This window comes from Amphiura filiformis, chromosome 8 (genome assembly GCF_039555335.1).
Source record: "Amphiura filiformis chromosome 8, Afil_fr2py, whole genome shotgun sequence".
NCBI lineage: Eukaryota > Metazoa > Echinodermata > Ophiuroidea > Amphilepidida > Amphiuridae > Amphiura > Amphiura filiformis.
Window position 1 is genome coordinate 69,100,151 of NC_092635.1, and position 17,403 is coordinate 69,117,553.

The window sequence follows — 17,403 nt, forward strand, 5'->3', positions numbered from 1 at the left end:
ATTAAATTTTCAAAATTCATGCAAAATCAGCCTAATCCAGCCAATTTAAACCTCCCCAACTTCAGTTTAGATTTGGGGTGCAAATTTCAAGAGAAGAAATGCTTTTTCAAAATGTTCTCAAAAATCTACGAAAGTGCTTTATTTAATATTGTTTTATTTAGCAAATTTTGAGAAAACTGTCCAGAATTTGTCAAATTTACCTTCATTTTGAACAGAAATAATTTAAAATTCCAGACAAATAGTATGGTTTTTGATCTTTTTTTGTCAAATTTGAACAAATCAAATAAGTACAAAATAAATTGATTTTTGGAGTAAACCCTTCAGCCTTCCCCAAAGCCACCACCTGGGCATGCACCTACACTTGTGCTTTCATGACTTGTTTATATCTGTTTCTGTACGGATAAAATGTTTGTTTTGATGATAAATTTTTCTGTTAAATTTAAATAGCTTAATAATTACAAAATAAGTTGATTTTTCATGTTTTTGGAGTTTAACCCTTCACCTTCAGCCTTCCCATAAGACACCACCTGGGCACGCACCTACACTTGTGCTTTCATGACTTGTTTATATCTGTTTCTGTCAGGATAAAATGTTTGTTTTGATGATAATCTCACCTTTGTTTTCAACTGCAAAATCCATCACAAATTCTGTCTCTTTCAGTGTTAATGTATATGTGACTTTAAACCTGTAAATATAAGAGGAACAAAAAGAATAACTTGTTTAAGTTGCTGTGGTGTCATTTATTTGAGATAATATAAATTATTGACAGCCATTGATGACATGTGCAGCTCCAGTAAATTGTTTGTATATGTTAATTGTTTAATCAGATATGCAGAGATATTTTGTACAAATATTTTAGCAGATGAATTTTTTTTTTTCGAGCAAATGTAACATGTTTTTATTTAAATTTGAAAACTCCAGTATTCATTGTATTTCTTAACTTAAAGGTCCTTGACCCGATCAACAGCCTCATGCGCCATTTTTCTTCATCAAAACTGAGATTTTGGTGTCATAAGAAGGCTCATATTTTTTTCAATACCCCAGTAAAATTAATGCCTGAGAGATGTTTTGTTTAGATGGTGTGAAAAAAAACATAGTGAATTGTAGCTACCACACCGGAAGTACATGTACATGCAAGGGTGAAAATAAGTGGGAGATGGGAGCCATTTGGCCCCCAGAAACTATGAAATGGCCCCTGGTTACATCTCAATTTTAGTTGACCAGGGGACATTTTTCTCATGGAACTGGCCCCTGAATAGCGAACCAAAAATATCAAATTCAAAGCAACTAGTGCTTATTCAACTCATCCAGCACATCTTTATTTTTATTGGCCCCTTGGTGACTTGAAGTTGTTGAACTAGGTGCCATTTTTATGTAAAAGTAGCCCCAGGTCCATCACTCCTTATTTTTTCCACTGGTTAGTGGTTCCTGGTTCATCCAAAGTGCATGGCCCCTGGTTCACTCCAAATCTTGGTGAACTAGGGGCTACTTTTTGCCTAAGTTGCCCCTGGTTCAAGCTCTCTTATTTTCACCCTTGTGTACATGTACTATCCTATGGGCCACTGTTATACACGTTTTCTCAAAACCGCTGGAGCAATACAACTCATAATTTGGAAACATATTGTTTTAATGGTAGGCCTCAATGTAAGACAGAAAACAGAACATGAAAATATTGTAACACACCCCTTCAAGGGATCTAAAATGAGCGTTTATTGCGTTTCGACAGCATTTTTTGTGGGACATGAGAGCACCTCAGTCCTCAGACCTATCGAATTGCATTCTGAATACGAAGCATGTCTTTCTGATATCAAATAATTTACATTTTTGAAAATCACAATATAATACAAATTTTATGACAAATTATAAAATTTGATATTTTTCAAATTTTGATATATAACAGTCCTCGAAGTAAATTATATAAATCTAATGATATATTCTTAAAATATATGTAGCAGAGAGGAAAAGCCGACAGACAATAGAAAATTTTGACCTTTCATATTGAAGATATGGATTTTTTTCCCAAAAAGACCTAATTTTTTTGGTGTTTTGGGAAAAAATCCATATCTTCAATATTTAAAGGTCAAAATTTTCAATTGATCGTCGACTTTTATCCCACCTACATACACTTTAAGTATAAATCATCAGATTTATAAAGTTAACTTCAAGTACTGTTAAATATCAAAAATATCAATTTTAATGATTTGCCATAAAATGTGTATTAAATTGCGAATTTCAAAAATCAAAATTATTTGATATCAGAATGACATTCTTCGTATTCAGAATGCAATTCGATATGTCTGATGTGCTCTAATGTCCCAAAATAAATACTGTCCGAACGTTCATACCCCAGCCCTTAAGTGTCACCTAAAAGTAACTCAATTTGCCACAGGCAGACAACAGTGTTGCCAACACTTTTCAGCACCAAGGCGTGGCGCATTTGCTCGCCAGGCCGCGATTCTCAAGTAGCCAAATTTTGAAAGCAAATCACCCAATTGGGTGGAAAAGCACTTGACTTTGAAACTTCCGGTACTTAATGGGAAGTTACTGCCCGATCAATAAATGGTCACAAAACCCACTGTAGTTGCAATTTGGAGCTTCAAAGACTCAAAACCTTTATAAATCGGCTAATTTGAAAGGAAAATACATCAAATTAATGCCGCGGCCTGACACTGGCAAAAGTAGCCCAATTTTAGACAAGTAGCGGCATGCTTTTTTGAGTAGCGGCAAGTGATCGCCAAGTAGTCCAATTTTGCGCCTAAGGTGCGGCATTGGCATCACTGGCAGAAACTGCCGATTTGAAAAGGCATATAGGTTTCATCAAGCCATTGAGGATCAAGTTGATTATTGCCACCACCAAACCAAAAGAAATAAGGATTGTGGTTAGGGTTTAGTGTTACAATTAGCATTAGGGTTAAGGTTTAGGGCAAGGACAAGGGTTATGCTGGTTCAATAATTTCCTGCCACTTGCTGCATTGCTGCTCTGACAAAGATTTTGCTTCACTGCCCAATAGCACCAGAAATGCTAGCGGTGACCAGATAATGGGATCACTCAACCGCTTTGCCCAAATGGTAGTTGAATTCAAATCGATTCGGGAGCAGCACTGCTCTGGTGTACAGGAAATGATTTTGGCGGTGCTGAGCGGCAAAATTGGCTTTCATCTCATGCCTCTGCTACTCAGCGGCATGCCAATCTGCTTGCAGAAAAGTTCAAGCGGCATGATGAAGCATAACGCGGCAAGTGGCAGAAAGTATGAAACCGTGCAGCATTAGTGTTAGGATTAAAAGATTAGGGTTGGTATTATGGTTAAGTTGGGGTCAGTGGCAGTGATAACAAAGTTGCTCCTCAATTAGTAACTTGTGTTGTGATTCCAGGGTTAGGATAAGGGTCAGGGTTACTCCCTATTCCAGAAATAAAGCACAATATCGAGCAAAATTACAATATAAAACAAGCTACAATTGCATTCATCAAGTAACTCTGGATGAATGAATGGGCTATGGAAGCCCAAACACTAAATAGGTGTACATTTATCCACACATATTTATATGTACATAAAATAATAACCAAAAAAAAGACACATTACAGGCCCATTCAGTGATCCCAGCTTTTTGGATTAAAAACTTATTATCCTGTTTTTCTAAATGAATGATAAATAAAATCCAAATCATTTAGTTAGTTCTAAGCGCAATGAAAGTCAAATTTTAATATTTGGTCAATTTTTGGAAATATGGGCCCCGCAAAACATGCATTTTTAAGGCATTTTTCGTATGCTGTGACAATCAAGCCCAACGACTTGTACAAAATCTAATTTCAAGTTTATGCATTCTAATTTTTGGTAAAAAACATTTTCTATACTTTTTCATAACCAATGAAATCAAAAATAACATTAAGGGCAGAGTAATGGGAGAGAGCATGGACCTTTTCGAGCATCATAATTTCTGAATTGTATCTCCAAAGTATATAAAACTATACATTTTTGGAAAGGAAATGAGTCAAGGAATCCCATGGTGACGTCAGATTTTTTCCAAAATCGCGAGTTTTTGATAAAATAACAAAAAATAACTTTTTTACCCAAATTTTTTTGTGACAACATAAAAAAAAATCAGTTCGGAGTAAAAAAAATCAGTTAGCTTTTAATGAAGAGACATGAACTTAGGAAAGGTTTTTTTAATTTTTTTGAAATTCGTCTCTTTTTTCGAAATATTGCAAAAAACATGTGAAAAAAGCAATTTTGTCATTCTATTCAGCTAAAATTGCACATAATGGTGTATATTTTTGTTTAAAACAAATATTTTGAAAAATGAGAAAACCTTCCCTAGATTTTGATGTACTCTAAACAATAGTGAAAAAAGTTTACCTTTTTTCTTGCATATTTTTCGAGTTATCTTGTCACAAAAATCGTGCAATATTGTCAAAAGTGAACTCTGAGAAATCGATGTTTTAGTAAAAAACTTTCAAAATTATGCACAAAATGTCCTTATATTTTAAAACGGCAAGACTTCCACGCTTGTAAAAAAGCTGTACCTGGTGCATGTTCTTAATATGCATCTTTTTGCAACAATGAATTTATAATGTCTGCTTTTAGTGCGCCAAAATTCAAAATAATTAAAAAATGTAAGTGGCATTTTGACTGCAAATTTGTGTTTTGTTTACACCGCATTTGCCGGCGTTAAAAACATACCGAATGCGCCTTGACTGCGTTGGACATACGCGCAGAGTTGCGACGCGTCACGCGACACGAATCGCGCGCGTAATCACAATATTTCGCGATTCAAGCGCATTTCTGACTCATTATTTCCGCCAATTTACTAAGCTGTCTTGAGCCATGTGACTTTTTAGAGTTGAAAAGAGTGAAATAAATCAAGCAAAATATGTGTAAATATTAACAAGTTGTATTTTATCAGTTTCAAGTGAAAGAATACATCTTAGGGGCCGTCCATAATTTTCGCCATTTTCACTTACGTACAAAGCGTACGTAACTTTTTACCCCCCTCCCTCCCTCGAGTTACGTACAAATAAAATGGCGAAGGATTTCCACGAGTACTACTAATAGCAAAATTGAGATGTTGGGTTGGGGGTTGTGGCTATAGTTTAGGTTCAAGGTTCGAGTAGGGTTAGGGCTATATTAGTGTTCTAGGAGTACAGTTTGTTCTGGATTAATATTTTTACAGATAAGTTGAGAAATACTGAAAAAAAAAATTTCTTTTTAAACCATATTTTCATGAAAACTTAAGGGCTGGGGTATGAACGTTTGGACAGTATTTATTTTGGGACATCAGAGCACATCAGACATATCGAATTGCATTCTGAATACGAAGAATGTCATTCTGATATCAAGTAATTTTGATTTTTGAAATTCGCAATTTAATACACATTTTATGGCAAATCATTAAAATTGATATTTTTGATATTTAATAGTACTTGAAGTAAACTTTATAAATCTGATGATTTATACTTAAAGTGTATGTAGGTGGGATGAAAAGCCGACGATCAATTGAAAATTTTGACCTTTTCATTATTGAAGATATGGATTTTTTTCCCAAAACACCAACAAAAATAGGTCTTTTTGGGAAAAAATCCATATCTTCAATATGAAAGGTCAAATTTTCAATTGACCGTCAGCTTTTCCTCCCTGCTACATACACTTTAAGAATATATCATTAGATTTATATAATTTACTTCGAGGACTGTTATATTTCAAAAATTTGAAAAATATCAAATTTTTATAATTTGTCATAAAATTTGTATTATATTGTGATTTTCAAAAATGAAAATTATTTGATATCAGAAAGACATGCTTCAGTATTCAGAATGCAATTCGATAGGTCTGAGGTGCTCTCATGTCTACAAAAAATACTGTCGAAGCATAATAAACGCTCATTTTAGATCCCTTTAGATGCAGCCCGAATCTAAACTAAATGACTAATGCACCCCAAAATCTGCTGAACATCCAATACTCTCTTTTCCACTAAAGAACCCCGGGATCAGATCATATATGGGGGAACCAGGGAGACATCCCTTTGGCATGTTTGGTGTATGTTCTTGCAAATTAAGGGTTTCATGTCTTTTGTCGCACCAGTGACAATCCACACTTGAGCCTTTGCTGCCATTGGTCCAAAAGCAGATAGAAAATAGTTTTTAAAATGCATTTTGGTATTAAGCATAATTTAAAATAGGACTACTGTGCATATTAGACTCAATGGCATGTTATATAGAAATTGTTAAAACAAAATGAACAATTTTAGGTTTGGAAGTACATAATTAAAAACCCCATAAAATACCATAATTTGTCACTTTCATTTTTTTCATTACTCAAACAAATCGCCATTTTCTTACGTACACATGCCTAGGATTTTTACCCCCTCCCTCCCCCTTACGTACGCTTTGTACGTAAGTAAAAATGGCGAAAATTATGGACGGCCCCTTAGTGTTGATAAATATCAAGAAATCTCAAATTCGGGCGTGGACGAATGTGTCTTCCATTACTCTGGCCTTAAATGTTAAAATTATGGGCTAACTTAATCAACATTTTGAATGCTTAGACTTGTACCAAGTCTTAAAATTTTGTGACTACAATTGTAGTTTTTGGTCCATTTTCTCTCAAATTGCAAAAATATTAAAATTTGACTGTTATTGTCAGTTAAAACTAACTAAAGGATTTGGATTTAGCTATGTTTCACTTGTCAAAACATGATCATATTTATTTCATTCCAAAAAATTAGTGCTGTATTTTTCTGAAATCGGAAATAAGGGTGGTACGAAAGGCAAAATCAAGTTGCTCTGATTGAGATTAAAATAGACTTGTTGCAGAGAGATATGCAAAATAATCTTAATTCCAAAATTTGAGCCAATCGGAAAAACGGTTTTGAGATATTGCTGTTGAAAGATTCTTTGTATTCTATTGTTTTTTGCCAATATATTGATGAAGTTAATGAGGAAAATTGGCAAAATGTGCTCATTAATATTAATTTTTGCCAATATTTTCCCAATATTTTATGAATAAACCTTCATACTACTTTTACCTTTAAGAATTTTGACCTGAAACTTTGCCAATGTGTCTCTATGACCTAAACCTTTAACATGTGATTTTCCGCCCATCTAATTTGCATATTTGCATAATTAATTAGCTTTAAGTATAATGCTAATTAATTATGCAAATATGCAAATTAGATGGGCGGGAAAATCACATGTTAATGTTTTAGGCCATAGAAACACATTGGCAAAGTAGTAATAAAAGTAGTATGAAGGTTTATTCATAAGATATTGGTATAATATTGGCAAACATGAATATTCATGAGCACATTATGCCAATTTTCCTCATTAACTTCATCAATATATTGGCAAAAACAATAGAATACAAAGAAACTAAAAACATGTATATCTTGACAACCGTATGTCCGATTTCCTTCAAACAAAAACTATTTTGCTCAGTGTATTTAGCTTAACTTATTCAATCTATTCAAATGGTTCTAAATTCAGTTTCTGTTTTCCAGAAACATTGTTTCGAACCCTCTTAAGATAGTCTACTCTGTCTTGTCCCAAGTAGAGAGTAACGCCATGTTGGATTTAACAGAGGCGGAATCAAATCAGTGTGTTTACGCAGTTGCATCACCAGGGTACAGATAAATTGCTCTTCTATGCATTTGTATTTGCCCCGCGGAATTAGGTTAGCGGGCGCTATTCAAATCTGCCACTGCAAAATCCAACATGGCGTTACTCTCAACTTGAGACAAGACTAGATTAGGGTTAGGTTATGGTTGGGTTGGCTCCCCAATGACTTACTTGTGATTCCACATCTTTCTAGTAGCTTCATTATCCTCTAAAATTAACACAGCTTTGATAGCACCGTTAGAAGGCTGAAATGTGCAGACAAGAAAAACATGAATCATCAAATTCCATGATTAGTGTTACATTGAATACATTCTGGAACTACAAGATTCCTATTTCAGTCGCCTGCACAGGTACACCTTCACAGATACACCCCCACAGGTACATCTTCACAAGTACCTGACTGGTACACACAGAATACATACACAGTACCAATGCTGCTACTGCACAGGACCCATCAGCAGCGGTGCTGCACTGGTACTACTGGTACCTCCCTGGTGCAAACTTAAGCTGGGATCACTGAATGGGTCTTTAATGTGTCTTTTTTAATTATTATTTTATGTACATATAAATATGTGTGGATGAATGTACACTTATTTAGTGTTTGGGCTTCCATTACACCCATCGTATGTGTGAGTTACGGCTTTTCACAATCCTTACTCACACACGCATGTACATTAAAAATACATGAATACGAGTTTTGAATTGGTTGTTTTGATATGCTTACCTCACTAATATCTAACCTCAGACAATACTTACACTCATTCGTTTTGCTTTAATGTTGTCACAACATATTAGGGAGCAGTCTTTAATCATTTGGTAGTAAGTATGCGTTAAGTAAACGGGAGAAAAAATGAAAAGAATTCCCGACAAACACAGATTAACTAGCTCAAGAAGCCATGTTTACATTATTCGCACATGATTTTTACGCCGGAACTACAATGACCTGTGAACTTTTATTCCTGAGTCGCAGTCGTTATTAACAGTTCATAAATCCCGCTAGCCAAGTCCGGGTAGCCAATATAAACTAATTAAACGACGCGAAAGAGGCTAACCCACAAATGAGCGTAAGAACCCATAATATCAATACGACTAAGAGAACTAGATCTACATTATCATATAAGTGCAGTCACTAAAAGGAATAAAAATAAACATGTATTGTAGACAAAATTATATTATTTCATATAGAAACAACCTGTCGTGTTTAAAATATTGCGACTGAATATAAATGAGACATAGCGCTACTGCGTGTAATGATATTGTAGTTCGTGACAAATAGCCACGAAGCGCCACGAAGTTATGAATAGCCCAAGGTCAATATGATGCATGATGGGAAGTCAACATGCTGACATAAATAAACAATTTACGAAGGTGTTTGTTGAGAGATGGTGAGATTTTCATCGTTTTTTAACTCATTTAGACTCCGTAAAATTTTACATCCATAGTGCAGGTGGCTTTCCAACACTCGTGTGACCCTCTTAAATCAACATTTGTGTGGGAAGGAATGCGGTAAGATGTAGAAAAAAGTGATGACACTCTGACTGTATTTACGTTTACACATTTTGTACTGACTCTCTGAAGAACTTTTATATTACCTTGTTTGTATGGAGATGGTTTATATACCGGCTCCATACATTCGATGTATGTAGGCTTCCATAGCCCATTCATTCATCCAGAGTTACTTGACGAATGTAATTGTAGCTTGATTTATATTGTAATTTTGCTTGATATTTGTATATTATTTCTTGAACTCTTTTATGTATAAATTTTGTACTGTTTTGCAAGTAATTTGAATAAATATTATTATGTGATCTAAAAGTGATCACCAGATATCTGGCCCAAAACACCATTGAATATGTACAAGGTTTTTGGGCAATTTATATAGCGCTTGAACATTAAAATCGAGGTATAGTAACAGGGAGAGGCAACATGGGCCCGCTGGACTGCCCCCATGCCCTAATTGACAACAAAAAACCTGCCCTGGCCTTCAACACCTCCCAGTCCCTCTCAACATACCTAGCCGTGCACACAAACTCTCTTTTTTACCCCTTCCCACACACACATGATGAGTGCACAGCAACCACCCTCCAAGTACTACAAAATGCTACTGCTGGGAATCTGTCTCCTCTTCAGCAGTGTGAGGGCACCTCTGACCAAACCACCCTCGGGATTAGATTTAAGTTTGTGTTAGGTTAACACTAAGCTACCTCTGAGGTAGCTTAGCACCCGTCTGAACAAGTATCATGTTAACAAACATGAAGCTTATCAAGTAAGATATACCACCATAAAACCTCTGTAGTAGCACACTATCACACAGTGATCGCTGCAGCTAACACAGAGTGCTTAGAGTTAACAACCTGGAGGGACTGTGTGGACAAGTATCCGTGTTAAGTTATGACCTTGCACTACCTCTGTGTTACGCTAACATGCTTCCATCTGAACAAACCAATACTATTAGATCATGCATGTCTCACCTTGTCATCTTTGGATTCTACTGTCCATCTTGATGTTCTGGCAAAACCATGTTGAGGGCCCAAATCCCAGGGGCCAAAGTTAGCTGCAATAAAAACAAATAATTTCATTACAATTTCTTTTAGGCGAGTGGGATGGCAACTAGGGGCCATATTTTACCAGTTTATAGCCATTTAAATAAATATTTTGATTTACTTCTTAATACTAATACATTTATAGGAAATGAGTAAAGGAAGCCAATAATTGCATTTATATTTCCACATGTCTAGCAGTTCTTTATTTTTATGCCAAAAATATATCGTAAATTTTGGACATTTCACCCCGAGAAAAATCATGTAAATGGGGTGGAAATGACAAAGCTTATATCGACCCTTGAGATCTCCTTCATACTCCCATACCATATTTCTCTTGTGTGCCAGCTTGATTTGTCAAAATATCTCATTGTAGACAATGCTAGGTCTTGCTCCCCTCTGACCTGCCTGTTAAAGCCTTAATGTACGATTTCCGTCAAAATTTTAATTTTCTTATTCTTTATTCAAAATGTTGTAATAATATTAGTAATAACTGCTGGAAAGGGTTGCTGTCCATTTTAAGTTGAAAAAACAAAGTAGAGTGAAAGAAACCCCACTAGTTATTTTGGCCATTTAACATGCAGTTCTATGGGAGGACATATTATCATAATTTTTTAAATTATGATAATATGTCGAACTTTGCTCTGTTGACCTACAGAGACAACAAATTTGGCTGATTCTATTTAGGTGCAAGTTGGGACATGTGTAAACATTACAAATATGCAAAAAAATCAGGTTTGAAAAAAATTAACCAATTTCATATTATAAGATCGTACATTAAGCCTTTAAAGTAAAACAATACATACCCTCAAAATATTTGACCACATACACTGTAGGCTTTACTTATCTCTAATACTCACAATACTGTGTGACCAGATTGTCAAAATTTTCTTATTTTATGAAATTTTAATAAATTTTTTGGTAATTTATCCTGTATATGAACATGTGCAGTATTATAAGAAAGGGTACTCTAAATAAACATCTCAAAAAAAGTTACTACCCCCCTTAAATAATGGCCATTATTCAAAAGGGGCTATTGTATTACAAATCTGTAAAATGTGTTGGAAGCAGAATTTATTTCTGCGCATTTTGACACTTCATTTGATACGATAGCCCAGAAAACAATAAAACACCGGTCAATTTAATGTAGTGAGGTCCAGATTTGAAAGTTGCACTTACATACAATACAAAAACACTCAGACATCATTACACAGATTTCCTTCCATTATACTGAATACAAAATCAATACAATTTACTGCAACTTTCAAATCTTGGGTTACATTGATTTAAATGTACGCTGTGACATCAATATTTAGTCAATTGCTACAAATGAGGTGTCAAAATGTGAAGAAATAAATTCTGCTTGCAACGCATTTTACAGATTTGTAATACAATCAACCTTTTTTGAATAATGGTCATTATTTAAGGGGGGTTAGTTACTTTTTTGAGATGTTTATTATGATGACTTACGAAACACAACTGGTATTCCTCCCCTGATTGCTTTCTTGTTGTTAAACACTGCTTGCTTGCTGAAAAGGCAAAATTATGACAAATTATTCAAATTGAATCACATATTCAGGTAAATACTATTTGGAATTCACATTCCCTGTGTGAAAGATTATTGTCATGTTTTCCATTTGGGGTGTAAGGATTTCAACTGGCACGTTCCAATATAACAATAGTTTAGGGGTGGGGAAATGGTTATGTTCAAATATCCTACTTGCTGTGTTTGCATCATAGAAATTTGAAGTTTTAAATTTGGGTTTTCCAAAATCTTGCATATGACAGGGAGAATGGCAAAGATATTTTGGCATGTCAAAAGGGTGGGGCAAAGATTTTTGGCATGGCCAACCAAACTGTTGGGAGGGGGGGGGGGTGATTATTGGCAGATAATTTTGAGAATTCACCACCCTGGAGTGCACATCATTATTGTGCAGCCCCTTATAGGCATTATTAGTGCTCCAGAAGTCCCCTCTCAACAGGATCCTTTTCAAGGAGAATATTATTTCCTGTCTTATGTCAAACTATTTTCTAGACAATCCAATGTTGCAATTCAAGGTACTATAAAGATTTTTATTTAAACAGTGGCAGCAAAGCCCCATCCCAGTTGAGCCCCCCAATAAAAACCAAAAATATTTCCACTTTTTGCGTCAATTTTGCACAAAATTGATTAGATTTTGGGCCACCTGAAATTCACTTTGCCCCCTGCAATTAAAATTCCTTGTGCCACCACTGTAATTGAAATGACCTATATGGCCAAAAAGTGACCACTAGTTTGGCAAAAAAGACTAGTATTTACAAGATTTTTGGACTATTTATAGCCTAGTTTATTGATCCTGGATGTATATACAAAGGGAGTGGCCAGGATGGCACCACTGGTTTAGATTGCATGAATGGCATAATTGACAACCAACCCTGTCATGTGGTGTATGGGCTTTGAGTCCCCCCAAATAAAAATGTGCCTCATCCATTTTGTACAAACCCAACAGCCCAGGTGCTGGGTGACTCCCCTTCAGTGGGGCAGGGCTAGGCAACACACAGCTATGGCAACTACAATCAAACCTCACTGGGGGCAGTTACAGTTAATCATCAGTTTCTAAACCAATTCCATGATACAGGTGCCCTATACACAAATCTCTAGGAAATTTAACATTACCTTACAAAAAGCCTTTCCGTTCCTTTATGTCTCCATGATGTTACTGTAGCACCTGATTAAAGTTAAAAGTATAGGATAACATGTACTTGAGTACAATTTGGCTTATAAGACAGGGTGGGTTTGGAATATATTGCTCTATATTCATGCTAGTGGAATAAGAGTTGTATATCGTCAGCCTGCTATGCTAATTGCTTAAGTCATTTTTTGTAATTTTGAGAACAAAGAACAAAATGTGGTTCAAGCATGCATCAGTTACATAATCACCCTAATTATTTTGGATTATTCCCTTTCATTTGTATCATTATCATTTGTTCTTGTGCAAAGATTGGTGAATAAATAATATGTTTAAATGCATGCTTGAACCATGTTTTGTACTTTGTTCTCAAAATTACAAAAAAATGACGTGGGCAAAAAGCGTAGCAGGTTGATGATGTGGCTTTTGAAAAATGCACACATAACTCACCCCTTCATACACATGTACCCTGCATGCACCACCACTCGATCACATTTTAAAACATTAAGCTACCAAAAGAGAGGCTTGCTTGTCTTCATCTGACCTACCAAAATTTATGAAAAAAAGGTTTTTTGTACAAAATACATTTCTGGAGAAGAATTTCCTCAGATATTTTGAAATTTGTATTAATTTTGAAGAGCTTTGTTGCAAAACCCTTTACATCCACTTGAGCAATTTTAAGAAAACATCAAAAAATCATCAAAAAATCACTGATATATGGGGGTTTGTAATAAAAGCAGTTTTGGCGGGATGCTTTGGTAGGATGAGCATCCCAACAAAAACTGCTTTTGTTGCAAACCCCCTTATATCAGTGATTTTTTTATGTGTTCTCAAAATTGCTCAAGTGGATATAAGGGGTTTTGCAACAAAGCTCTTCATTTGTAAATGTGCAATAATTTACTGTGAGGTATCCCGGAGCGAGGGGGGCACTTAAATATGAGAGTGACGTACCTGCACCTTGCGGAGTATGACACTAGAGGTCTATCGGTGGGGGCTCCAGGAAAATGGGTGTCATTCAGTGTGCGAGTTATTGACTGTGAAAAAGTAACTTTCTGGGCAAAAATGTGCAATTTTGAAGCTAAAATGGATACAAAAATATTTATTTTGTTCAAAATTTGGTGTGAATTTCTATTAAAAAAAAGAGGGTCATTGGGTGTAAGCTGTTGAAAAAAGGGGATATTGGGTGGTAGATTTGCAGAAAAAAAAGCACATGACGCATGCCAATATTATGCGAGTACCCCTCCCGGTATCTCAATTCACAATAAACTTACATACACTTTTTAGTGAGGATCTTTGTTACATGATTGACTTACCATGTAAATGTACTGTAACACTGTTACTCTCACTAAGAGATAGTACTACTTCATCAGCTGATGATGCCATTCCTGATTTGGTGTACTCTTAACAGCCCTGTGCTGCACTTCCACGCAGAGGTCTACAGGGTTAATTACTACAAGGTATAAAGAATAAAAAATAAAATTGAGGATATAAAATATGGGTTTTTATAAAGAACCTAATTTGTTTAAAATGGTCACTCTGTGCAGAGATACACTTGGGTCCTGATGGGACCATGCTCAAACAAAATGATCAAGCTAAAACACTAGCATGTTGGCCTATATGGAAAAGAAGTGAGAAATAGATTTGAAGATAGAGAACAAGAAAAAGAAGGCCACTCCCAACAATCAAGTAAACAATTTGACTGTCAGCATTTGAGTCAAGAAGTCTCAACAAGTCAAGGAAATGTTCAATCCAATCTCAACTGCCATTGAGGCTGCATGATAAAATTGATAATAACAATCAGGGTTGTAGTTAGCAGAATGTCAAAGAGTGCCAGGGGGGAATTTACAGAATTTGTTAAGGGCTGGGGTATGAGCGTTTGGACAGTATTTATTTTGGGACATTAGAGCACATCAGACATATCGAATTGCATTCTGAATACGAAGAATGTCATTCTGATATCAAATAATTTTGATTTTTGAAATTCGCAATTTAATACACATTTTATGGCAAATCATTAAAATTGATATTTTTGATATTTAACAGTACTTGAAGTAAAATTTATAAATCTGATGATTCATACTTAAAGTGTATGTAGGTGGGAAGAAAAGCCGACGATCAATTGAAAATTTTGACCTTTCGTATTGAAGATATGGATTTTTTTCCCAAAACACAAAAAAAAATTAGGTCTTTTGGGAAAAAATCCATATCTTCAATATGAAAGGTCAAAATTTTCAATTGACCGTCGGCTTTTCCTCCTGCTACATACACTTTAAGAATATATCATTAGATTTATATAATTTACTTCGAGGACTGTTATATATCAAAATTTGAAAAATATCAAATTTTTATAATTTTTCATAAAATTTGTATTATATTGTGATTTTCAAAAAATGAAAATTATTTGATATCAGAAAGACATGCTTCGTATTCAGAATGCAATTCGATAGGTCTGAGGAGCTCTCATGTCCCACAAAAAATACTGTCGAAACGCAATAAACGCTCATTTTAGATCCCTTAAGGTAATACACTATTTTAAAGTGTTGCGATTTGGTAGTTCACAACATCTTGCGAATGGTAGTGAGCTTTGGCAAAAATTGCATTGCTTATTTCCTTACGAGTGTATAGAAGATTTCAAATATCACATACTTTTGTAGGTCCTGTGGTTCTTGAGTTATGTTGTAAAGAGGGCTGAAACAACAACACTTTTGTAAAATGTACATAGCTCATAAACAACAATAAATTAAGCAAGTTTTCAAAGTATATGATTTGTAGAATGAACTTTTGCAAAACATCAAAGTGTTATTTTTAATAATATAATTGATTTAGACAATAAAAATCGATTTTTAGGCTGCTTCGACCAACAATACCGCATCTACCCTTAAATAGCTTTTGATTTTATTGCAACAAAAGTAGACTCTTTTTTTTTTTTCTAGTTTGAGTGGTGGGCTCTAGCCCCTCATCAAAATGAACCTTTATTGGTGGGCTCTAGAAGCGAATGGTGGGCTCCACTGCCCACCTCAGCTATAACCATGACTAATTAAAGCTGCATCCAAAACATTTCTTTTTCTTCAAAATTGTGTAAAGCACCTACTAAAAATAATTGTATAAGTTTATTACACCACATATTAAACAAGAAAGAAGATAATTAAATATCAAAGAAAAAAGTTAATTAAACATTTAAATTAATATGACCAGTTATACAAACAAAGACAACATTATGATTGATATTAAATTGGAATCATAAAACATGTCAACTGGACACACATTTAACTCACATTAAAAAAAATGGGGTCTTTGGGTGACAGCGGTGTTGCAGAAAAAGGGGGTCTTAACGTCACCTCCAAAGTGGGAGTACCCAGCACTGACCACAAAATGGGACAAATGCCAATACTAACTTTGAAAGTAAGTATATGAATATTGTCATATTCTTGTTCCAACATATAGTCTGCAATACCAATTCAATGTGTTCAATCATAGGGCTATTCTAGTTGTAATACATACCTCTATGAAAGATGTGACCTGAATCTTTCATGTGAATTTTAAATGGTGTTACCTGAATGGGTGACTCCATATGAAATCTGTGAGAAATTAAGGTCATGTCTTCCATATGGGGGTGTATGATTTTGAAGTGGAATAGCACATATCCAGGTGGCCAATTTTAATACTGCCATCCGAGACATTTTTTTATTACTTCTTGCTTCATAATAATAATTAATTTGGGGAGTGGATAATAATTCAGCCAGAACATGTACGGTACTGTAAAAATTATAAATACTTAATATTTTGCCTACATATGATAAAAATATGTTTGAGCTTCCTCAAGGAAAGGCTGTCCCCAGAATGCATTTAGGGGAATATGGCATTGTAGTTTGACCTCAAAATTAAGATCAAAAAGGGATATCAATATCTTTCTTCAAATACTGGTACACTATCAGAAAATCAAGAAAAAATACATATAAATACTCACACATTTGATGGGTGTTACAAAATTTAGTGTAGTGTACAAATTATAAACTGGTACAATTATTTTAATAATGACCTTTTATATTGGGTTGTGATCAATCTTGACTTATGACATTTTGCTAGTCATCTGTTGACCATAAATGTAAATGAACTTGCCCTCATGGCTCGATCAATCCGAAAATGTGGCACTGGTAGCTAGACTAATTCCAATCAGCCGTCTACACTTCGCATGTACTTTGTTATGCTTCGTAGTGACGACTGATAATCTTCCAGTCCATATCATGACGGACTTCTGAAAAATATTCAATGCGACTTTGGTTGTGCGCGGTAGCGCGACTGACTAGCGGCGCCCGTGTACCGCGCCGCTGTGATAAGATCGCGCTCCGAGCTTCTAAAAACAACAAACTCGGTCAAAAGGTCAATTTGGACACAACTGCGCACGCTCTATGCCACAGGAATCCTGTTGCAAAATCTGTCACTTTTTTTTTCCACGTAGTTTTCTCAGTCGTCAATCCAGACGGTTGACGACTGAGGGCAGCAGTCTAACTGGTAGCTAGGGATTATAGAGCTGAATTTATACTCTATTACTTTTGTAGAAAATCAATTCTCACACATGCTCAGT

The 17,403-nt window shown here is 35.1% G+C and overlaps 1 protein-coding gene across 1 annotated transcript in view; it reads right to left on the reverse strand.

The window, feature by feature from the left end:
• The window catches only part of LOC140159395 (uncharacterized), a 31,412-nt gene extending 17,162 nt beyond the window's left edge, over positions 1-14,250 (reverse strand). Inside the window, exons 1-6 of the mRNA XM_072182855.1 lie at positions 14,132-14,250; positions 12,806-12,857; positions 11,620-11,678; positions 10,081-10,163; positions 7,781-7,854; positions 615-685 (exon numbers count right to left, since the gene is read on the reverse strand). Coding sequence (XP_072038956.1) covers positions 615-685; positions 7,781-7,854; positions 10,081-10,163; positions 11,620-11,678; positions 12,806-12,857; positions 14,132-14,201 — 409 coding nt within the window. The 5' untranslated portion in view covers positions 14,202-14,250. The remainder of the gene's footprint in view (positions 1-614; positions 686-7,780; positions 7,855-10,080; positions 10,164-11,619; positions 11,679-12,805; positions 12,858-14,131) is intronic.
• Positions 14,251-17,403: the final 3,153 nt, after the last annotated feature.